The sequence below is a fragment of the Neodiprion pinetum genome, chromosome 5, assembly GCF_021155775.2.
Source record: "Neodiprion pinetum isolate iyNeoPine1 chromosome 5, iyNeoPine1.2, whole genome shotgun sequence".
Lineage (NCBI taxonomy): Eukaryota > Metazoa > Arthropoda > Insecta > Hymenoptera > Diprionidae > Neodiprion > Neodiprion pinetum.
This window is the reverse complement of record NC_060236.1, coordinates 34,533,449-34,557,056: the sequence shown is the minus strand read 5'-3', so window position 1 is coordinate 34,557,056 and position 23,608 is coordinate 34,533,449. Positions and strand designations below refer to the sequence as shown.

At 40.8% G+C, this 23,608-nt stretch overlaps 2 protein-coding genes across 18 annotated transcripts; one reads left to right on the top strand and one right to left on the bottom strand.

The window, feature by feature from the left end:
- Positions 1 to 12: 12 nt before the first annotated feature.
- lgs (BCL9 domain-containing protein legless) lies at positions 13 to 9,115 on the top strand. 2 transcript variants are annotated; one of them, XM_069136610.1, is made up of 8 exons: positions 13 to 1,467; positions 1,542 to 1,831; positions 2,110 to 2,395; positions 2,604 to 2,968; positions 3,049 to 3,511; positions 3,695 to 3,905; positions 4,054 to 5,152; positions 5,267 to 9,115. In XM_069136610.1, exons 1-8 carry the CDS (start codon positions 1,170 to 1,172, stop codon positions 5,996 to 5,998), a joined length of 3,744 nt encoding a protein of 1,247 aa, XP_068992711.1. In that variant the 5' UTR covers positions 13 to 1,169; the 3' UTR covers positions 5,999 to 9,115. The 2 variants fall into 2 exon arrangements, with proteins under 2 accessions (XP_068992711.1, XP_046482919.1); XM_046626963.2 differs by having other exon boundaries at positions 15 to 1,467; positions 1,542 to 1,783.
- Positions 7,615 to 10,127, bottom strand: LOC124219441 (zinc finger Ran-binding domain-containing protein 2). Of its 16 annotated transcripts, none has more exons than XR_006883389.2 (8): positions 9,903 to 10,127; positions 9,550 to 9,602; positions 9,198 to 9,279; positions 8,774 to 9,113; positions 8,453 to 8,553; positions 8,331 to 8,381; positions 8,044 to 8,121; positions 7,615 to 7,869 (listed from the first exon to the last, which is right to left on the bottom strand). XR_006883389.2 is itself a non-coding variant. In XM_046627000.2 (8 exons), the coding sequence occupies exons 1-7, from the start codon at positions 9,971 to 9,973 to the stop codon at positions 8,079 to 8,081; spliced, it is 750 nt and encodes a 249-aa protein (XP_046482956.1). In that variant the 5' UTR covers positions 9,974 to 10,127; the 3' UTR covers positions 7,615 to 7,869; positions 8,044 to 8,078. The 16 variants fall into 16 exon arrangements, 13 of the variants coding, with proteins under 13 accessions (XP_046482956.1, XP_046482957.1, XP_046482955.1 ...); XR_006883392.2 differs by having other exon boundaries at positions 8,057 to 8,121; XR_006883391.2 differs by having other exon boundaries at positions 8,062 to 8,121.
- Between the last annotated feature and the right edge of the window lie 13,481 nt (positions 10,128 to 23,608).

Sequence of the window (23,608 nt, the reverse complement as noted above, 5' to 3'; positions counted from 1 at the left end):
ACTATATTCGTTCCTTTTCCCATGGCTGAGTTACAAAATGAACTGCGGTAGCGCTGAAAATTCATGGACCTAATTCTCTAGAAGTGAAATAGAGATCACCAACAATCCAAGTAGAGCGGGTGAAACACAGAACCACCGATCATCGTCAGAACTCCCAGCAAATGGTTGAATGCACCGTACATAATATACATGGCAATAGTGCACTTAATAGTGGCAGATCTGAACGAAAAATCTAGTAACAAAATCTGATATTGTATACCGTGTATACCCTTGATGAATTAACAATTGGCTAGGGGTTGGCAAGCGTGTTTGAAAAGAAATAAATAAGCAAAGCGACCATGAAGTGACAAATAAAAGCTGAAGAAACACAATGCTGAGGTTCTAGGCGGTGAAAATCAAGTGTAACGTCGTCGATCGGTGGACAAGCCTCAATAACAGTAATACCGGCGTCTGTATAACGGATAAAAAATTTTCCACGGCCGAAGGCATGCAGACCTCGGTAATCCGAGGCTTTATGGGCTGACATTTCGGCCTCTCGACTCTCGCGACTCTGAACTCAATCCGCCGTCGAGCGGAGCGTTTTACCATCAACCCAGTTCTCCCAGTGCCTATAAAATCGGATAATAAACAACTGTCCGTGTGAACAAGTGCGACGTATCCTGCATGAAGTAAAGCAATTTCAACCTCCATTCTCGCATCAGGTGATTCCTCCCCCGCGTCCCAGCCGAACAATAACACTCTGCTGGCCGAAGGTGAAGCCAAAACATGCTTCTGGTCGGGGACACGCTGCTGCCTTGATCAGTGCACGTAATACGTAGTTCCTACATACTTTTTTTAAAAATTTATTCTCACTTCGCATATCACGAGTTTTTCAGTTTTGTGCTTTTCTCGCGCGTGTGTGTGCTCGAGTGTGGATATTGGATATTCTTATTTTTATTTCTTTTCATCTTTTCGCTCCTGTGTTTTTTTGGGTATTTTTTTTTTCCAATCTTTCCTGACGGACAAGAGATCTAAAGAATATCTTGAGTTAATCATTGGATGTTGTATCGGTGGAATTGTTATCCTTAATCATGGATGGATTGAAAAACTAGACTGGCCATGCTGCTCAGTGGTGAAAAAGTATCAACAGCCGTTTGACGTCGTCGTCGCTCGTCTCCGATAATACGAAAATGAAAACGGAGAAAAAATCGAGCGAAGCAACGTGCGTTACGACCACCGTCGTCAAGGAGGAACCTGATACAGATTCGGTTAAAATAAAGGAGGAGTCCGGGGTAGCAGGAACTGGCAATAATGAGAACACCATCAGGGAGGAATCGACGGAATGCCAAAGGGATTCAAACATCGATCCCAATCACACGGATGGCACTATGTCTCAAGAAAATCAAAATAGTACTAATAATCAATCCATACTTGGCTCTGTAAAACAGGAAAATGAACAGAACCATCCTGGCGATGATCTGCAAAATGGTGCGCACTCGGTATCTTGGTTAATTTTTCACCTTGGGCATAGATTAACGATTACTATTTATTATTTTACCCAGACTGCGCAGCAAGCGTTGGACTCTCGTCTGACGGAATTCAACCCCTAGTGAGCAATGTGCTTGCCAAGCAAATGGGCACTGGCACAGGCGGAGGGGATGCTCAGTACATGCAACAGCAGAGCCAGATATTTGTATTTTCTACTATGCTGGCAAATAAAGGCGCAGAAGCGGTTTTGCAGGGACAATTCCCATCGATAATTGCTTATCATTGCGCACAGCCAGGCACCAAGAAGTATCTGGAGGTACGTAGGCAGGATCGTCACAAATCTGGAAAGTCAGGAAAAGTCAGGGTATTTTATTTAAATTTTGAAATATAATATACCTTTAAGTCATTAATTGCAGAAATTGCTCCCTTTTATCGTAACTTGTTAACTTTTTTATTCTTCCAATGATTCAATAATTTTCTATCAAATTAAACTTGATAATGACAGATATCAATATTGAAGCATAGTTGAGACCACCATAGCGTATTGATTTATTTTGTAAACCACTGAGCGAAGATAGCAATTGGTATATTTCTGCAGATTATTGAAATAGAAGGATTTTTTTATCACCATTGTCGTTTCAGAAACACCCTAGTAAGGTGAACCAGTTCAGACCAAACCCTGCCCAGTGGTTGAATAATCTAGCGATGATGAAGCAGAAAGTCCAACAGGGCGGGCCGAATAGTGCTTTTCCCACCGAGCAGCCGCCGGACCTTCCTGCACTTGAGCCCAATGCGCCTCCGTTTTGGAATGAGCAAAGTACAATCAGAAACTTGAATGGCAGTAGCTCAATGGGCAACCCAGACTCCTCCCTCGACGATAACAATATCGATGTGCCTTGCCTTGTGCCGAACTCCCCTAACAACCCAGGTATTACCGCTAATAATTGAGTTAGACCAAACGAAATTCGACTATCCGTTTTTTGACCGAAAGTAATAAAAATGAACGAATGTTGAATGTTGTTTGGAGAGCGGTGAATCGTATTTTTAATTGGCTGCCCGGAGCTTAGAAGGGCTATGGAAAAGCAGCGGTTGTATGTATATGATTGATGACGTCAACGATTTTTGATCCTGGACAGGTAACTCTCAGCCACCAACTAGCACCGCATTGGGCCACAGCCCAAGCCTCCTGGGGGCACCGAACAGTCCTGGTTCCTCAGGTCTGCAGCCTTCTCTGCAGGGTGTCAAGGTACCTGACGAGAATTTGACCCCTCAGCAACGTCTGCACCGTGAAGAGCAGCTTGCCACTATAAGAAAAATGCATATGATGCTTTTCCCCGAGCGCAAAGACGAAGGCCCTGCTGCTGGCGGCTTGGACCCTACCCAAGGGCCTCCTCAGGCACCTGCACAAGGCGCGGGGAATGTTTCTAGCGGCCCTTTAGCAGGCCCGCCTGCCGTTGACTGGCACAAATTGCAACACCACTTTTTTGACGGCAAAAATAAGGTCTATATGAGTTGATTTTATGGTAGTCAGATGCTCCGATTCAATGTTTCAGAGGTTAAAATATGAACATCTCGTTATAGGTAGGGGTAGGCAGTCCTAACGCTGCAACTTTGAGAGGGGCAGGCATCGGACCGACACCACGTGGCCAGGGACCTCCGCCTCCTTATCACCAGACAACGAGGTCGGCGAGCGTGCCAATTGCCATACAGAGCCCAAACCCATCGTCGCCCAACAATCCAACTAGCAACTTGTCTCTTCCTTCGCCACGTGCTAGTTCGGCCCTGAATTCCCCGGCAGATTGCAACAGGCAGTTTCAACTTGGAAATAATGTACAAAGATCTGGACATCTCACTGGCCAGAGTCCTACGAGTCAGGATTCTCCCAATCCTGGAGCTGGCCCTCCCACTGGAGCACCAGGGCCTAGACTGAACCACAGCAACCCAGGGACCCCCATTTCACATTCACACCTCACTGCCCTCAGTCCTAATGGAGCCACAACTCAAAAGGACACCCTTGACTTTCCATCTAGTCAACCATCTACCAGTAAGTAGAAAGAAAAGTGATTGCATCGCTTAGAGTTTCAATTTTTTTCACATTTTATTCTTTATGTAGATTGTCATTTTGGTGTGAACCTAATACTTCATCATTTCAAGATGCTAATTTTCATCATTGTTCCATGAGGTTCAGTATCATTCTTAAAGTATAACGCATAATTTTTGTTTTTAGCAATGGATGGTATGTTTTGCCGAACGTTGCAATCGCTGGCACAGCAGAAACAGCAACATAATACAGCGGTGAACGCGAGCGGTGTCAAAGAGGCAAATCTTATGCCAGTACCCAGTCCTCAACAAATTCAATATCTTAATACCTTTGAGGGGCAGGAACTCACGATACAAAAACAGCCAAACACCAGTCTCAAAGACACGAATTTGCCAACGTAAGTGTAACCTCACATTTTGGTATTTTGCTTTGCAATGTATAACAATTTTATGACTCCATGTACAATGTATATCATTGTGATATCCCGAGTGTACGTACCTTTTGAATACAGTATCTTAACCAACCATTCTTTCGTTTATTTTCAGGAGTACGAGCAATAGCAATAATGATGTGCAAAACAGAATGATGCCTGGAAATATGGAGAGCAGTAGTCAGTTCCCAACTAGATCGGAAGGCGCGAGTCCCTCGATGGATGGGGTTAACAGGGGGTTCGCGGGGCCGTTGCATAGCCCGCATACACCGGGTACTGCAACACCGCACACGCCGGTTGACTCTATGAAAAATGGGAATAAAACTAGCGCAACTACGACTACAAGTGCGCAAAACAGTCCGGCTCCTCACAATACCAACATTTCGGACAGCATGGGACCCCCCCGGACGGTACCTGCGTCACCGAACACTAAAGTAGACACTTCTCCACCATCTGGCAAAGAGCAGCAGCAGCAGCAGCAGCAACAGCAGCAACAGCAGCAACAGCAGCAACAGCAACAACAACAGCAGCAGCAGCAGCAGCAGCAGCAGCAGCAGCAGCAGCAACAGCAGCAGCAACAACAACAACAACAACAACAACAACAACAACAACAGCAACAACAGCAGCAATGTGGAAATTCAACAAGTTCAGGGAATAGCGGTCCGCCTCTGGGGCCAGGATTTCCATGTAGTAGGCCGTCAGTGAACGTGAATCAACCCGCGGATAACGTTCCGTTAAATCCGAACAACATCGGCGGTAGATTAGGCGGTCTTGGAGGAATGAGTACGAATCATTTTGACCCGATAACGTCGCTAGCTCAGATGAGCCAGCAGCTGACCAACACTGCGGCTAGTAACGCTTTAGGCGGTGGTCCGGATGGTCCTATGCACTCTGGAAACACGGGGATGATGCCGTTCAATCCACACGGTATGCAGCACATGATGCAGATGGGAGAGATGAACGGGTGCCACATGCCAGGGCCTGGCGGTGAGCCTGGTGACGTCGGGGGACTCTGCATGGGACTCGGCGGACCGCCTGCCAGCTATAGTCCCACTCCTCACACCGGTAGTCCGGGTATTAGCAACAAAATGGGAAACCCGATGATGTCACACCCCATGATGCACCCTGGTCCTTATCCCAATGACGGCCACGGTCCTCCGAGACACATGGGACATGGTCCTGGCCCTAGTCCTTACAACGGAGCTAATGTTCAGGTCTTACAATTTTTCCTTGACTGTTTATTTGCTTGTAACCGTGTTTTATACTATTTCATAGTCATCTTCTGTGAACCAATGACCCAGTATTTGAAAATCCAATTTCATGTTTAGGTAAAACCCAGCGCTCCGAATACCATCCAGTACCTTCCAGCGCGGCCAAACGTTGGGCACGCGCCACGAGGACCACCGAGCCTCGATTTCCTTCAGAGGTTTACAAATCCGTTATCAAATCTTGAGTCGAAGATGTCTACACCGTCTGTGAACCTTCAGTATTTTCCGAATGGATGCGTTCCCAATAATATGGGACCACATGCGGGAATGTCAAACGTGATGGGAGGGTTGCCGGGTATGGGAGGACCTCCGCGAATGGACGGACAACCAATGAACAATTCTGTTGGTGTTCATCCCTCTATGAGACCTGTAGGGAATATGAGACCACAGCCGAATATTATGCGGATGCAGCATATGGTCGGTGGTGGCGTTTTTCCCGGTAGCATGATGGATCCAGACAAAGTCTTCCCGCCAGAAATGGTTCCTCAGGTACAAAATCAGCCAAACCCTGGCATGTACGTACCTGGGAGCAAGGGAAGTCCCATGGGCCTCGGCCCTCCCGACGCCTCGCAGCCTTTGCCGCCGAGCATGGGAGGCGCGACCAGCAATTTCAAAAGCAGCCCGTTTGTCGGCGGCGGACCCAGCATGTCAGACCCGAACTATGCTCAGCAGTTTCACAACTTTCAGCAGCAGCTTTATGCAACAGGAACGAGGGGCAGCGGACCTCCACATCCCAATCTTCACCCACCGCCAAACTCCCACTCACATCAGCAGTTCTTTATGCCCAAGTAGTAAGTTGAGTTTAGTATGCACGTGAATGTTTTTTTTTTTTTTCTTTTTCTTTTTTACTGTATTTTTGACGGTCGAACGGGTAGGTATAGATTTGTCCTGGGATAAAAGGCAATGGAATGAAAAAAAAAATGGGTGGAAGAAATAAAGTTGGTGTAAGTTTATAGAATGCTACCCTACCGAAACTCCGACTCAACTTGTAAGAAGTGGCACAGAATTACTTGGTCTGAACTTCTTTCGATTTTCCAATTCCTTACTGACTGCTGACAAAGATATGATGTGCATAATTTTTAAAATTGCTCAAACACGATCTTGGATTTCTAATGACTGATATATCTCGCGTTTTAATTTTACGTATTACTCTAGATATCGAGGAATTTTTTCTCGATCATTTGAGGCACCGTTCGAGATCGAAACAAGATAAGGGGATACAAAAAATGTATATCACACATTATTATTGATTATTCTGTATTACATGGCCGACATGTATAGTTTGAAATAATAATTTTAGGTAACGTATTTTACCTAATCTTATTCGTACACATACATAGTCATTCATTTTTCATAACAGTCAAGAGAATATCTACAAACAAAGAATGAGAAGGCAAATTGTACATAGGATGGGTAACTGAAAAGAGCCAGTATTGAATTGGAAATTGTTTATTCTTTCTTAACAGAATCACGAATGATTGATATACCAGTAAATAATTCAGCTCAATTTTATTATTGTACATAAAGATACACACTATATAAATACCTGATGAAACGTTTCACGCCTCCTCACCTGTTTACCCAGTTATCCTTTCCTATGACCAACTTTGTGCATAATCATGCCCCTCCCTCCCCCCGCCCCCAGATAGTAGTCGCTTAGTGTGTTACAATAGCGGCAAAGAGAGAGTGAGAGTGAGAGAGAGAGAGAGAGAGAGAGAGAGAGAGAGAGAGAGAGAGCAATTGAGAACGAGAGAAAGAAAAAAAGAGAGAAAACATAAAATAAAAATAAAATAAAAAAGTAATTGACTATGAACAATTATGTTGTTGAAGAATGATTTTTATTATAAATGAAAAATAAAATAAAGATATTTACAAGAAGTTGATACAAGAATTAATCTATCATAATTTTCGTAATTCATCACCTTTTACCGAGGATATAAATCATCGGATTCAATTAGTAATTTTCTTTTTTTTTTTTTTCACCCGTGTCGTAAACTGGGACGGTGTCATCATTGTAATCAACGACAAATGTCTTTATTGTTTTGTATGTGACTGTGTGCGAGTTGATAGAACGTTATTTATAATAATACTAAAAATTAATCGTTATCAACACGACGTTTTGAGTAATTTCGAATTTTGTTTTATGCAATTCTGTATCAAATTAGCCACAGGTCTGTAATATTTCATTGTGTAACCGATCTTGTTTTTTTCAACTTCATTACTGCAATGGGATATCGCAACGAGGGTTTGTATTCCCCGCTTATTTAATTAGGTACTATTGGCTTGATTCAAGCAATTCGAGTTCGTGATATTAGCATTTATAATGTTCTAAGGCGCAGGACGATGACCCAATAGTTATCATGAGAAAAAAGGATCCAAATGAAGAGAATAAAAAAGTCATAAATCACTCGGTGGAATAAAATGGTTTGGTTTTAGTAGATCTAAAGGCTTATCTAAGACTGCAAACTTGATTGTGAGGTGGTAACCGGTAAACGTGTCTCTGCTATGGTATTAACGAGTGCTGGATGTGCTGTTCATTCTCGTTTTTAACATGATTTCGAGTGGCACAGGATCAGGCGTTGCCATTTTCAAATCACTGTGCCACACCTTACAGCAATGATCGCTCATCGGTACTCAGCAACTCTTGTCGCGTATTGTGTCATCTGGAGAACAAAAAATAAATTTTGCATTTGTACTTTTTGTTCAATCTAAAAGATTCGCCAGACCGTTTATTATTTGTAAGTTAATCGTATTCTAGAAAAAAAGATATCAGTGCGAATAGCGAATCTCTTTATCAATTCAGACATAAAGTTTGTCTTTTGTAATCAAGTTTATACCCAAAATCCAGACCAAACCTGTCCTGTCCAGCCATTTATTGGCTGGATGTGCCAGAGTCCAGTCTTTCACCACCGTTTCTGTAAAAAGTTGAATGACTACAAAATAAGGGTAAGTAGGTATAGAATTCGCCTTGAAGAACTGTTTCGCATCGCAGCTTTCGTATATGAAAAGTTCAAAACTAAGACTCGAAAGATGAAAAATTATTAGTAACTGAAGTTTCTGTAATCTAGTTAGCCAAACAAAAACTGTGATTCAAAATAGCTGCTTTAAGTGACTTGCAGCGTACCGTGTTTACCTTGACCGTTGATCTCGCGAGGTTGTAACTTTGCAGTTTAAGCTGAAAAGGGTTAAAGTTTTGTTTGTACTTTTTTTTCACTCATACGACATTAGCATTAGTGCAATTATTACGTTTTTTCGGTTGGAACAAAGTCGTCCCATTCACTGAGATCATATTTGGACAAATCGCCATCATCGTCATCCTCCTCTTCTTCCTCCTCCTCATCTTCATTCTAAAAGAAGATGGAAGAGAAACAGATTATTAACTTGAAAGTGAAAAGAAAACTGAACCTTCCATACCTGATGTAAGTGCAATATTTATACGGCTACAATGAAAAAAAAGATGAAATATGTGGATTCTAATTTGCATACTAAGTAGGGGTTTTGGGTGGCTGCAAATTAAGACAAATGGTAAGGGATTCGACTCTCCAGACAAAGCTTTTCACTTATTACATCAGCCTCTTTGTTTCCCTCTGGTTTCAGCTCCTCAATTTTGATATCTTCTTTCGGTTTGCTCCTGGGTGGGCTGACATATTTAAATGAGTCCTTGGAGTCCTCGTCGGAAGTTCTGCTTTCGAGTTTTCGCTTTTTCCTCCGCCTTCCAAATTCGTCATATTCGTCATCATCGTCATCCTTTCGCTCCTTGTACTCGACAACTCCACGATCATTGTAACCGCCTCCATACCCAGTTCGTTCCTCAACCTCACCAAATTTCGGAGCATTGCACATATTGCACTGCTGTCTCCGTGCCCAATTCACATTACCACACTTGCTGCACTGCCAGTCATCCGCACTGCAAATAAAAAAGAGCCGTTGATTAAAAAATCAGTGTCTTTCCTAAACATGTGTTTTTCCATTTTTTTTTTGTCATAGTTACCTAAACAAGCCCCTGCTTTTCTCCGCAGCAGCTTTGCCGATCTCTTGTCCTAACTTTTTTTTCTTAGGACATTCCCCTCTGTCTGAAAATCGATCAAACTTAATGCGATGAGAGATGAATAAAGTTTGGTAAGTTTTGATTGTTCTCAAAATCAAAACTGACAACCAAATTGACAAAGTATTAAGTTTACATATAATTTTAGTATGTGAAACCTATATGTGTAAAATGAATTGATAAACTTATAACTTAGTTGAAAGGGAGAATAAAAGATTGACATTGGGTAGATGATTTTTTATTTATCTGATAAGGAAATGGATGAAAAACGTGGTTTTCTCGCTGTTTGCATACTTACCTTTGCCGCACCGATTACAAGAATTGCGTCTAGCAAAATTAACATTGCCACACCTGTAAAAGTTAAAACAAAATAGTTGACCAAAGTACTTAATTCTCGACGATGCGTTCTTTTTTTTATTGACGGTGTATGCAACGTCTCTTAGAAGAATCGAATGCGAGACGGCGTGATAAATGAAAATAAAAACAAAATAAAATAGACTAATACGATAGATAATATCGGGAAGAACCAGATGAGAGTATCAACAGTACAGAGAAGAGAGAGCACAGCAAACGGTAAATGCACGGACCGATCGATTGGTTTACGCGTTTAACAATATTTAAAAATCGTTGCATGTTTGCTAAAATACGCACTGGGAGTCGGGGCAGATCCAGTCACCATCGTTAATACTCCGATGCCCCTCGTCATCGACTTTAGTGTCCATACTTAAATCTAAATAAATCTGCAAGGCGTCGCGACGTCGCCAATCCTCGTCGCTGTTTCGCGTTTCGGGTGACGTCCAACCGAGGACCAATTCGTGTGCCTGTCCTACGTGTATGCCGACACGTATAGATATATGTATACGTAGGTAGTTGTATTGTCACCGTTCAACTGCCGTGTGCTTCTACCTATGGGGCGTCAAATACACCCAGAGCTTCGAGCCGTGCGCCGCTGGAAAAGTCGGAATAGAGTTGCACCTTCGTCAGAAATTCACTGTCCGCTGTCCCTTCTCTTGCCAGTTTAGTCACGTGATTTAGACACTGGATTTAGACAAATTTTTCGTGTGGAGATTGGCGCACGGAACTGTGTAGAGAGGTTTCTCTCTGGACTGAGCGGCCCGTGCGTCGAGCTCAAGCCGTAATTAGAAAGAGAGAAGACAGCTGAACCGGACCTCTCTGCTGCACGGTCGAAAAAGTGGCGAGCAGCTGGTGGGAAAAGCAAGAAATAAGATAAGCAGGCGGTATATTTGTATGAATCTATGAGTTTCCCCCACCAGGTCACCAATTAGAGTGAGGGATTCTCTCCAGCTGTTGGTCTCTTTTTCTAATTACGGCTTCAGATCGGTGCACAAACCGCACAGTCTATCTCTGTAAGTCTGTGGATGCAACGAAGCTAACCCATTCCTCTTTCGTTCTGGGAGGCATGGGTTAGGTTTTCCTCTTTCCACGCGATAGCTAGATTCTGATTGGTTGAAGTTCGCGGTGACTCACAATCACAGTAGTAGTCATGATGTTGTGACGTCGGAACGGTACCTAGTGGAAATCCCCAGATGTTAGACACCGGAAACATTCACACACAGTTACAGCCAGACTCACATCAGTAGTTTGGGTCACCAATTACCGATTAAGTATTGAAATACACCGGACAACGGGCATTCTGTCGCTCTAGTCGAACGAACCGAAGAGGGAGAAATTGTTGGATAAAAGATTTAATTTGGCTTACCTTTTTGAGAATATTCTGGATGCGATGACTTGTAGATTGGTGAGAGGTTTTAGTGGAATAACTGACTTTAATATTTGGATATTTTGACTAACTTGGTTTATTTTATAAGTTTGATATTTAAGAGTCACAAACGCAGAGTTACACAGTGTAAGATCTTAAACTTAGTATGACACAATGGAATTTAAGCTCGGTGGACTTTTGGGCAGAGTAACGTTGTATGAAAGTTTAAATGCAAAAGGCTAAAGGATTTTACCGCGAGACTGTACCGGAACTAGATGACGAATCTGGAGGTAGAAACACAAGAGAGCGATCGAGTGATCGGTCGCCCTTTTTATAGGGGTCGATCGTTGCGCAGAACGATCCCCCTCTCTAGTTTTTTGGTCGCCTTTGCGCACCTCCCCTCTTTTCTAGGAATTCTAATTAGGGCACGACATCTTCGCCGCATGCACGCCTGTGATCTTAGTTCTTTAGCTATTACTATATTGTAGATTTTTACGTATGGTATATCGCTGCTTGGTGCGGTGGTGTAGGTGCGTGGACTTGGTTCCGTAGTTCTCCGAACTGCGTGAGCTTTTCGTTGTGTCGCCAGCCCCCTTTGTGGCGCCAGCCCCCTTTGTGGCGCCAGCCCCCTTTCTGGCGCCCCTCAGCCACTTAACTACCTGTCTACCTTTTAATGTTTTTGCTATCTTGCTCGTTACAAAGCCCATATTTCATTTTGGTTACCTGTCGTTTGTTAGTTTTATAGTTATATCTATATAGAATTGTATATGTGTTATAGTCGACTACTGTCGTTGTTAGTTTTATAGTTGTATCTATATAGAATTGCATATGTATTAAAGTCAACTACTGTCGTTGTTAACCTGGAGTACAATAGCAATTGTTTATGAACATAGTTTGTTATTTGTTTAACATTATTAGAATCACGCTGCTGCGAATATCTTTAGTTGTTTGTGTTATAACTATCTTAACAGATTTAGAGTACTTAGTAATTTGATGATTCATAGCTTTAGAGCAGGTTTACATGTGTGCTTTTGTATATGATTCCCTTCTGTAGTTGTTAATTCTTATATTGATATAAATCGGCTTGGAAGCTTCTAGAACGTTTTCGTTTCGTCGGTAAGTTTCCTAATGTATTCTCTAGGTAAGGCTCTGTATGGCTCCACATTGGAGATCTGCATTGCCTTCAAAACGTTGCGCGTGTTGCCTACAATACGGCGTTGCGGAAGAAGGTATAGTTCATGCTTGGTAATTAGCATTCACGGTTTGATGGTTTTGCAGTCTCTGGTTTTATGGGTTATTGCAGCAGTGCTATCTTTACATTATATTGGTTATGCATTTATCTATGGTTTTACAGTCTTCTATACTCCAGGCTATATAGTAAAGCGTATGTTGCTTATAGTATAGCTCTTAGCTCCGAATGCCTAAATGGCATTGTTGAGTGCTATATAATAATTGGGTATAATTGTGTTAGTTAATTATAGTGTTAATATGATAGTGATATATAATAACGCATAATAGTATTATAGTTCTCTGTAGTACGAAGATCTCGTAACATGGTTTTTAAGCCTCGGCTAGTGAATTTCATAGTTATTTCCATCTAGGGATATTCCAAATAGTTATACAGTTGTTTTAATTTCTTATGGTTACAAGATTCTCGTACTTCGAGTTTGGTTAGTTGATAAAAGTAACATGCAGTAATAATAGTCGATAAAACATACGGACGTTCCGGTCGGATGTTACACCTCCCCCCTTATGCAAGAATGGCGAGCCTCTGCTCGATCATTCTTCCTGACGGTCGTTGGGTGCTGTAGGTTTTTCAATCCATACGGTACTTTGGTTGTCCTTGGGGTCCATGGTCGATGTTGAGACGTTTTTTGCAATTGGTGATTGGGTTGCTGGCTTCATGTTTAAATTGGGGTATATGGGTATCGGCATTCCTTGGGGTGCTTTGTATTCTCCGTCCTCTTTTGTTGTTGGTTCAGTCTGGTTAATGTTTCTCGTGTTGTTTCCCATTGATTCATAATATCGCCTGACCGTAGGTTTTGGCGCTGGTGCTTCTTGCTTGAAGGATCCGGGTATTGCGTATTCGTGTTTGATTGACATGTCCATGTGTATTTCGGGGATTCCGGAGCAGTGTTTTGGTTTTGGTTGTTCTTGGTTCCAGGATATGTCTAAAGGTTTTGGTTGTGGCGGCGGTTTATTTTGATTGTTAGATGGTCCTTTGGATTCCATATCATCCTCTTGTTTTTGCCTGGCTAGATGTAAGAGTAGGTTAGTCAGGGAATTCCATATGGCTCCGAGCATGTGAAAGCTGCACCCGTAGGCCTTTCTTAGAGCATATCCGTGGATTATTGTGTCGAGGATGAATTTGGTTATTTGGATGGTTACCCAAATTCCGATTCCTCCTGCGGTGAGGGTGCCAAAGCTTACGAACCAACCCCACATCTTTGTCCATGTGTTCTTGGCTATTTTTTGCATTGCCTCTTCGGTTAGGAATTGCATGATAGATAATTGTTGATTTGCTATGGTTTGTCCTGACATTCCCCTTGCCATGTCGTTTAGTATTCCAGATCTCTCTGCTGGGAACATGATATGATCTCTCAGTCGTTCCAGATCTTCAGGGGAGTAGATTCCACTGGTTGCTAGGTTATTGGGGTTAATGTATTTCCATGTTGGTGTGGTTAAAGGTTCTATTGTGCCTGGTTTTACTGATTCGGTCAATTCTGGTAGTAATTTATACCATTTCTTATCGAGATTGAACATTACTGGGATGAAAGGGTTACATTCTATCTGTACCCCGGTTTTTAACAACATGCGGCTCTTCGGTGCTCTTCGGTGATACAAACATGCTGGCGTTTCCTCTGAATACCGGTGATTCTTGGTAACAGTTCTTCGTCTTTCTAATTTTTACGTCAACTGGTATGCATTTGATTATGTGGATTACTTCTCCTGCTATTGTTGCCATGTAGCCTGGTCCTTTCATTAATTGATGCGCGAAGTCGTCGGGTGTTACGGCTGCGGTTGTCAATAAGTTCCGTAAAACTTGTTGTTCCAATTTGCATTTCTGCGAGGATACGTCTCGGTATAATGCTGACATCTGCATTCTCATATGTCTTTCCACGTATACGAATTTTGAATTTACATAGGTGAAAATGTCCAAGTTGCTGGTTGCTATGGGTTTTTTTATGAGTGAACGCGTTTTTAGTTGGTTCTTCGATGATGAGTAGCTTCGGGTGTTCGGTCCGAATCAATTCGTACCCGCATACTTGTTGACGTCCCCTTTTCGAAAAGGCGAAGGTTATGTCTTGGGTGGTAACTGTATACACTTCGTCATAGGTTTCGTCGCTGTTTTTGATTTTGGTGGCTCTGCCGTCGTATAAGACATCGTATCGGTCCAATTGACAGGAGTCTTTTGGCAAGGTTTCCCAAATCGTGTTTCCTCCTTCATTGTCTACGCAATTACCGTTGCTGAAGTCACACGTTGTTCCGGATCGAAATATGATTTTATTTGAATTTAGATTTATTTTTGCAGTATATTCGGCTAGACTGATCTTTACATATCCTTGGACTATTACGTCGCTCCATGTTCCGTATTCGTCGGAGTATTGTATGCCTTCGCAGCAACTCATCACTGCGATTTCCTTTATCATGAAGATATGATTTTCCCCGTGAAATTCTTGAAGGTCTATGATGTACTTCAATCACCATAGTTTCGCATCAGTTCGATTGTCGTTGTGGTAGTTCCCTTGCACACAGGTTAAAGCGTCGTTCTCGTATGGCATCATTTCTTTTAAGGGACTTGTTCGATGTACTTTCTCGTCGTACATTAGCTGTCACTCCGCATAAGGGTTGGGTGTTTCTTTATTCCTATCTTATTGTTAGATGTATGATATATTTATATATATATATATATATATATCCGATGTACTTAACTAAAGGTATCTATGCGCGGCATGATTAGTTATGATAATGGAATTAGTTGATAATGTACCCGACAGTGGGTCTCGTCATGGTTTTAGTTTATTAATTCATCGTCGCCGTTGTCAGGAATTTCGATTGCCAGATCGTCGATCATAAAGTGTTGCTTGACCTTGTAATTTTGATCATCGAAAACTATTGAAAATATATCGCCATCTACGTCTTTGATCATTACTATGCTATTCGGATAATTCCCGTAATCAAAAAGATTGACGGTGGTGTATATATCGCTAACGATGTAGTCGGTATATATGCTATAGTTATAGATTCTTGGTGGCAGGTCATCGTTCCATAACAACTGGCGGGTCACGCTCTTTACCCAATTTGGCATGATTCTATTGCATATTACGGCAATAATATTACCAGCTCGCCTTATTTCTAAGGTTCGCATATCTGGCTGAAATCTATCGGCGAATATTATGACAAAATTTTCCTGGTTTGCCAAGAGCTTCATCTGCAAAATCGAAATGTTGATATAGTAGTTGAAATCATAGTGTTGATGAGGATTATTAATTGCGAGCGGTTGGTTTTTAACGGGATTTGTGTGGTTGGGTATGTCTTCTTGGAGTAGGGGAAGCGTGAGTTTTAAAATTTTTGGAGTTTATTCCTTAAGAAACTATTTGAGTTATAAGGCCTGGTACGGAAATTTCAAGTGTAACGTTCGGAAGCTTGAGGCGTTAAGTAGAAAGAGACAAATATATATGTATCTGTAAGATTGAACGTGCAAAAGAATGAGATGGGATATATTAGAAAGCGTATCCTATACTCGGGGTCTCCTCTTTGTGCGGTGCTTCGTAGTCTCACTGCATAGTTCACTACCTCTGGGCTGAGAGTTGAATGTGTGCGTATGTTTGTACGTGTGTTGTGTGCCTGCGCATTACGAAGTTCTGCCGCAACTTGTGCGTTGCTGCCGAGTACAGGGTATGCATGCTTAGTGCATCCTAGACTATCGCCTGGTAGGCGAAATATATCTGCATTTGCTCGGATTAGGTTATAGACATTCTCTTTCTCCTCGGCATTTAAGTGTTCTAATCTCAATAAGGATTCCAAAGGCTCGACCCTAGCTTTGACTAGGTTGTGGGAATTTTGAACCATAAATAATCGTTTTATTTTCGGGATATTTATTTTATTAGATCGGTTTGTGTTTTGCGTAGAGATATTCCGTGGGATTGCGCATGTTATCTTCCTTTTATACTCGTCTTCGGCTGTTTTCGTATAGGATTTAAATTCGGATTCGCGTAGATTTCTTTATTTCTTGTCTTCTTTTATATTTACTTGTCTCTTGGTTTTTATTGTATTGATTTACTTTTTCTTTAAATATCGACGTGCGTTCATTTATTACAGCCTTGTTTGCATTGTCAGTAATATACGGTCCCATTAGTTTGATTTTATTTAATTCACTCGTTGTGGGTTTATTGGATTCGCTCAGGTTTACCATAGAATTATCATTTCTTATGGATTCGTCGGAATTACTTTTACACTTATTGTTCGTAGTTTTATTTTCGTACTTCGCGGGTTCATTGGATTCACTTGGTATTATCGTAGTTTCATTATTATTTTTCACGGATTTATCATTATCTTTCATAGATTCATTGGATTCACTTGGATTCTTCATGGATTTATAGGAATTTTTCGTAGATTTATTATCGTTTTTCACACATTCATTGGACTCACTTTGTATTAGCGTAGATTCATTATTATTTCTCATCGATTTATTGGAATATTTCGTAGATTTATTATCGTTTTTCACAAATTCATTAGATTCACTTTGTATTAACGTAGATTCATTATTATCTCTCATGGATTTATTGGAATATTTCGTGGATTTATTATAATTTCTCACAGATTCATTGGATTCACTTGGATTTATCGTAGATTCGTCGTTATTTTTCATGGATTTATTGGAATATTTCGTAGATTCATTATCATTTTTCACAGATTCATTGGATTCATTTGGATTTATCGCATTTTCGTCATTATTTTTCATCGGTTTATTGGAATATTTCGTAGATTTATTATCGTTTTTCACAGATTCATTGTATTCACTTAGATTTATCGCAGATTCGTCATTATTTTTCGTGGATTCATTGGAATATTTCGTAGATTTATTATCGTTTCTCACAGATTCATTGGATTCATTTGGATTTATCGCATTTTCGTCATTATTTTTCATCGATTTATTGGAATATTTCGTAGATTCATTATCGTTTTTCACAGATTCATTGGATTCACTTTGATTTATCGCGGATTCGTCATTATTTTCCATGGATTTATTGGGATATTTCGTAGATTTATTATCGTTTTTCGTAGATTCATTGGATTCACTTGGATTTATCGCGTTTTCGTCATTATTTTTCATCGATTTATTGGAATATTTCGTAGATTTATTATCATTTCTCACGGATTCATTGGAATATTTCGTAGATTGGTTATCGTTTCTCGCAGATTCATTGGATTCACTTGGATTTATCGCGTTTTCGTCATTATTTTTCATCGATTTATTGGAATATTTCGTAGATTTATTATCGTTTTTCACAGATTCATTGTATTCACTTAGATTTATCGCAGATTCGTCATTATTTTTCATGGATTCATTGGAATATTTCGTAGATTTATTATCGTTTCTCACAGATTCATTGGATTCATTTGGATTTATCGCGTTTTCGTCATTATTTTTCATCGATTTATTGGAATATTTCGTAGATTTATTATCGTTTTTCACAAATTCATTAGATTCACTTTGTATTAACGTAGATTCATTATTATCTCTCATGGATTTATTGGAATATTTCGTGGATTTATTATCATTTCTCACAGATTCATTGGATTCACTTGGATTTATCGTAGATTCGTCGTTATTTTTCATGGATTTATTGGAATATTTCGTAGATTTATTATCGTTTTTCACAAATTCATTAGATTCACTTTGTATTAACGTAGATTCATTATTATCTCTCATGGATTTATTGGAATATTTCGTGGATTTATTATCATTTCTCACAGATTCATTGGATTCACTTGGATTTATCGTATATTCATCATTATTTTTCATAGATTTATAGGAATATTTCGTAGATTTGTCGGATTCATTGTCGTATTTCATGCATTTGTCGGGATATATTTGATATTTTGTGGGTATATTCTTATAATTAACGGTTTCTTTTGCATTCTCACTTTTGATTTTAAAATTTTGGGTATCTGATTTTAAGGAGTCCTCTGTTTCACTTATTTCTTCCAGGATTTGCGGTGGAATCCTCAGTCTTACTTCCGAGTCTGACGTTTTAATTGCATAAAGGTACGCTTTATCGTCTCGGTTTGTCACTAACGCGTTTCCTATGTAGACGTTGTCACCTGCGTCTATCAGGGGTACGTACCCTTCGGTCAACTCAGTTTTTTCGAGATTGATACGGATGCCAAGCCGTGTCCTCGATGGAATTACGATAACATCTTCCGGATTTTCGACCTTTTCCTTTCCTTTAAGAGGTTGGGAAATTTCCGTCGTTAAATCGGATTTTGTATAACCGAGACACCCGTTAGATTCTACATCCAGGAGCGGTAAAACCTCGGTGCCTAGTTCGGTCTCCGCGAGTTTGTCGCAGTTGCCAGTCTGCGCTCTATACGGAGTCGTTTTTTCCTGCCGGTTTAGAAATGGGATTTGTACGTTACCGAATTCTAATGTGCCTTTATCAAAATTTATCTGAGCTCGATTTTCGTTGAAGAACTGGGATCCTATTATTCCGTCCTGTGGGATTGGTAAATTTTCCGGAACTATATGGAATTGAGCTTCGGTTCCTATTACGTTTATGGGAACTTCTCCCATAGTTTCTACGCACGCGGGGACTATTCCGCTAAGATTAAATTTCTTTTGTTCGTTTATTTCAATTTCTGACCTTACACAGTTATTTTTTATAATGTTCAAGTCGGAGCCTGTATCCAACATGAAAGTACTCGGATTTTGTAATTCGCTCGCTTCTAATTTGATCGTGGGGATTATACTTTCTGGATTTATGATCGTATTGATTGATTTGTCATCGGAATTTTGAGGTGGATCTATAATTATTTGTTCCATATCGCTTGTAGCCAACGTCACTAGTTTTCTATCGGTACGCCCTGTATAATAGATAAGGTGCGGTTCGGTATTTTGAGAGCCTCCGAGGTCGCACCGTCGTTCGGCAGGCTCTCCCCGTTTCCCGAAAATGAGACTCGATTTTCTCGCGGTATTTGATTTGATCTATCATTTCGCTGTTTAATTGGGCATTCGCTGATTAAGTGACCGTAGTTTCTGCAATATCGACAGTGTTCGCGTGGTTGTTCTGCCTGGTATTCGTCAGGTCGGTTCGAATTGTAGGGCTGATAATTCGTTTGCGGAGTATAACGCGTTTGTCTAATTATTTGATTATCGTCGTACTGATTTGGACGCTGGTTTCCCTGTCTGAAATTTGGTTGTGACCTCTGCGGGCTAGGGTCCCTTGAATAAGTTCTTTCACGGTACGAGTTATTGCTGGGATAAATGTTTCCGCGGTATTGATTGTTCCCTTGATAGCGATTTTCGCGATATTGATTGTTTCTAGGATAACCTTGTTGATTAGGGGAATTCGACCTTCGATTACTGTAATTGTCTCGGTTACTAAAATTCGGAAGTCCCTGTTGCCGATTGGGACGATTTTCTCTTGAATCGTAACCGGGTTGCGGTTGGTAATTTATTTGACGATTTTGATGCTTCGGAAATTGATTTCTCGAGTTAGTATTATTTTGAAGTTGGTAGGTGTTAGAGTTACGTCGAGGATCCGAATAAGCGTCTCTCGAATTATAATTATTCCGATAGTCTGCTCGATTACCTTGGATAACATAAGTTTGATTCCGAGGTTTATGGTGGTCGTAATAGCTTTTATCTGAATTGTATTGGCAATCGTATTTATCGTGGTCGTTTGCTCCACATACAACGCAATTATATGGTTGAAACATCGCGTAATTTATTGTAGCGTCCTGAATTGTGCTAGGTTGATCTCCTCGTCTAAGTTGGATTTTAATTTTCTCCTGTTTTTCTATTTTCATCGCCGCGTCGACCAGTTCTTTCAGAGTACCGGGTATTGTGGGGATTTTTCCATCGATTTCAGGTCTTAATCCGCGCAGAAAAGCGGCTTTGCCGTCCGCTTCGGTATTTCGCGTAAAAATTTCGAAATCATCTTTACGTTGTTCTTGCAGGAATGCCTGTCTTATATTTTCCATCGCTTCGCGTACCCTTGATGCGTACGTCACGACGTCTTCATTCTGTCTTTGGAAAATTTTCCCTAGTTCACCCTGACACAGATTAACGGATTTGGCTGGTCCATAAAGCTCATTTATTCGCGCGGTTAATTCGTCTATGGTATCGAACCGTTCGTTCTCGATCACACGTCGAGCCACTCCCTTGATTTTATTACGTATTATTCGCGCGAGGCTTAATTCGACTTGAGGCGGGACCATTTCGCGTGCATCCTTGCATCCCTGCACAAAACTTCTAACCTGGGACGGATTGCCGTCAAACACCGGGACTGCCTCTAAGGCATCCTTAATTGAGATATAATGATAAGTCGGTGCGGGTAAGGCGGTTGCGCCTGTACTTGCAACGGGTTCGCTCACCATTTTAAATTCCTGAGGAATCTTTATATGTGTTTGGGATTGGTTTTCCGAATCAGGCGTTTGAACAAGTATTTGAGTGGGTTTTTCTGTTTTTCTCGAGTTCTCCAGAGAATTTTTATTCGTTGAATTAGAATTTTGGCTGGAGATTTGCGACTGTTCAGGAGTTAGATTTGAGGTTCCCGAAGCGTTCGTCTCCACTAAATTTTCTAATTGTCCTTCAAATAATTGGGTGCCCTGCGTACTAACTTGTGATCTGAGTCGTCGGTCTGAAGGCGGACTATGTACTACGGCTGTGCGTTTTTTATCGGTAGGAGGGTCTTCCTTTCCCATTTAATGTTGGGATTGCACAATCTTTTGTTAATAAGGTTTATTTTAAATTTTAGATTCCGTGTCGGAGAAAAAGGAGGTAGGAATCGTTGGAAGTTTGAACGGGAGGTATTTAGAAAGAATTTTCGCCTTTTTCCTAATCTTTGCGTCTTCTTCGCTAATCGTTCTGGGTCGCGTTGGGGGCTCGAACAGCTTATTTCTTTCTTTTATTCGTTCTTCTGTATCTCCCTCGTAATAGCAAATATCTTCAGAAGTTCCGATGGTGTGGTTAGAATTCTGTGGTTTATTGAGATAAGGTTCCTTTACAGAGTCCGGGATTTCGTGCGGATCGCTTAATATAATCGGCTGAGTATATTGTTCCCAAAGCTTCGCTATGGTTCCGCGTTTTCCTCCGTTTATTTCGTTCGATTTTGGGAGCATTCGTTATGAGAACAAAGGGTATTTGTCAGAGGTTTCGATTAAAGGTTGAAATCCTGGTTCGACAGAGTATTTCGATGAAAACGAGGGATCTCGGCGATACAAGATCCCAGTAGTTGCGATATTGAAGAAATATTTGAATGGGAAATTTCCAGAGCGGATGGAAAAATTCTTGATTGACTCATTGATTTTTAGAATTTGGCGAGTTAACGGGTATTAAAATTCGGGTTTATTTAATCATTTTATTAAATCGAGCGAGATTAGGATGATTTTCAGTTCGTGTCGGTAGCGCGCAAAAATTCCGCCGTCCGTCGGTCGCTACTCGCGTCACAAAAAGTTTTTCGCGATTATAACGTTTGGTTTCCCGGCCGATGCACCAGAAAATTTTTATATGTGACGTCGGAACGGTACCTAGTGGAAATCCCCAGATGTTAGACACCGGAAACATTCACACACAGTTACAGCCAGACTCACATCAGTAGTTTGGGTCACCAATTACCGATTAAGTATTGAAATACACCGGACAACGGGCATTCTGTCGCTCTAGTCGAACGAACCGAAGAGGGAGAAATTGTTGGATAAAAGATTTAATTTGGCTTACCTTTTTGAGAATATTCTGGATGCGATGACTTGTAGATTGGTGAGAGGTTTTAGTGGAATAACTGACTTTAATATTTGGATATTTTGACTAACTTGGTTTATTTTATAAGTTTGATATTTAAGAGTCACAAACGCAGAGTTACACAGTGTAAGATCTTAAACTTAGTATGACACAATGGAATTTAAGCTCGGTGGACTTTTGGGCAGAGTAACGTTGTATGAAAGTTTAAATGCAAAAGGCTAAAGGATTTTACCGCGAGACTGTACCGGAACTAGATGACGAATCTGGAGGTAGAAACACAAGAGAGCGATCGAGTGATCGGTCGCCCTTTTTATAGGGGTCGATCGTTGCGCAGAACGATCCCCCTCTCTAGTTTTTTGGTCGCCTTTGCGCACCTCCCCTCTTTTCTAGGAATTCTAATTAGGGCACGACATCTTCGCCGCATGCACGCCTGTGATCTTAGTTCTTTAGCTATTACTATATTGTAGATTTTTACGTATGGTATATCGCTGCTTGGTGCGGTGGTGTAGGTGCGTGGACTTGGTTCCGTAGTTCTCCGAACTGCGTGAGCTTTTCGTTGTGTCGCCAGCCCCCTTTGTGGCGCCAGCCCCCTTTGTGGCGCCAGCCCCCTTTCTGGCGCCCCTCAGCCACTTAACTACCTGTCTACCTTTTAATGTTTTTGCTATCTTGCTCGTTACAAAGCCCATATTTCATTTTGGTTACCTGTCGTTTGTTAGTTTTATAGTTATATCTATATAGAATTGTATATGTGTTATAGTCGACTACTGTCGTTGTTAGTTTTATAGTTGTATCTATATAGAATTGCATATGTATTAAAGTCGACTACTGTCGTTGTTAACCTGGAGTACAATAGCAATTGTTTATGAACATAGTTTGTTATTTGTTTAACATTATTAGAATCACGCTGCTGCGAATATCTTTAGTTGTTTGTGTTATAACTATCTTAACAGATTTAGAGTACTTAGTAATTTGATGATTCATAGCTTTAGAGCAGGTTTACATGTGTGCTTTTGTATATGATTCCCTTCTGTAGTTGTTAATTCTTATATTGATATAAATCGGCTTGGAAGCTTCTAGAACGTTTTCGTTTCGTCGGTAAGTTTCCTAATGTATTCTCTAGGTAAGGCTCTGTATGGCTCCACATTGGAGATCTGCATTGCCTTCAAAACGTTGCGCGTGTTGCCTACAATACGGCGTTGCGGAAGAAGGTATAGTTCATGCTTGGTAATTAGCATTCACGGTTTGATGGTTTTGCAGTCTCTGGTTTTATGGGTTATTGCAGCAGTGCTATCTTTACATTATATTGGTTATGCATTTATCTATGGTTTTACAGTCTTCTATACTCCAGGCTATATAGTAAAGCGTATGTTGCTTATAGTATAGCTCTTAGCTCCGAATGCCTAAATGGCATTGTTGAGTGCTATATAATAATTGGGTATAATTGTGTTAGTTAATTATAGTGTTAATATGATAGTGATATATAATAACGCATAATAGTATTATAGTTCTCTGTAGTACGAAGATCTCGTAACATGGTTTTTAAGCCTCGGCTAGTGAATTTCATAGTTATTTCCATCTAGGGATATTCCAAATAGTTATACAGTTGTTTTAATTTCTTATGGTTACAAGATTCTCGTACTTCGAGTTTGGTTAGTTGATAAAAGTAACATG

Excerpts from the sequence above, each read along its gene's own strand:
- lgs (XM_069136610.1), top strand. The coding sequence starts at position 1,170 with ATGAAAACGGAGAAAAAATCGAGCGAAGCAACGTGCGTTACGACCACC. Across the intron at positions 1,832-2,109 it reads GAAAGTCAGGAAAAGTCAGG|AAACACCCTAGTAAGGTGAA; the intron begins GTATTTTATTTA and ends TTGTCGTTTCAG. Across the intron at positions 5,153-5,266 it reads ACAACGGAGCTAATGTTCAG|GTAAAACCCAGCGCTCCGAA; the intron begins GTCTTACAATTT and ends TTTCATGTTTAG.
- LOC124219441 (XM_046626998.2), bottom strand. The coding sequence starts at position 9,973 with ATGGACACTAAAGTCGATGACGAGGGGCATCGGAGTATTAACGATGGT. Across the intron at positions 9,603-9,902 it reads TGGATCTGCCCCGACTCCCA|GTGTGGCAATGTTAATTTTG; the intron begins GTGCGTATTTTA and ends TAACTTTTACAG. Across the intron at positions 8,554-8,773 it reads AGGGAAACAAAGAGGCTGAT|AATGAAGATGAGGAGGAGGA; the intron begins GTAATAAGTGAA and ends ATCTTCTTTTAG.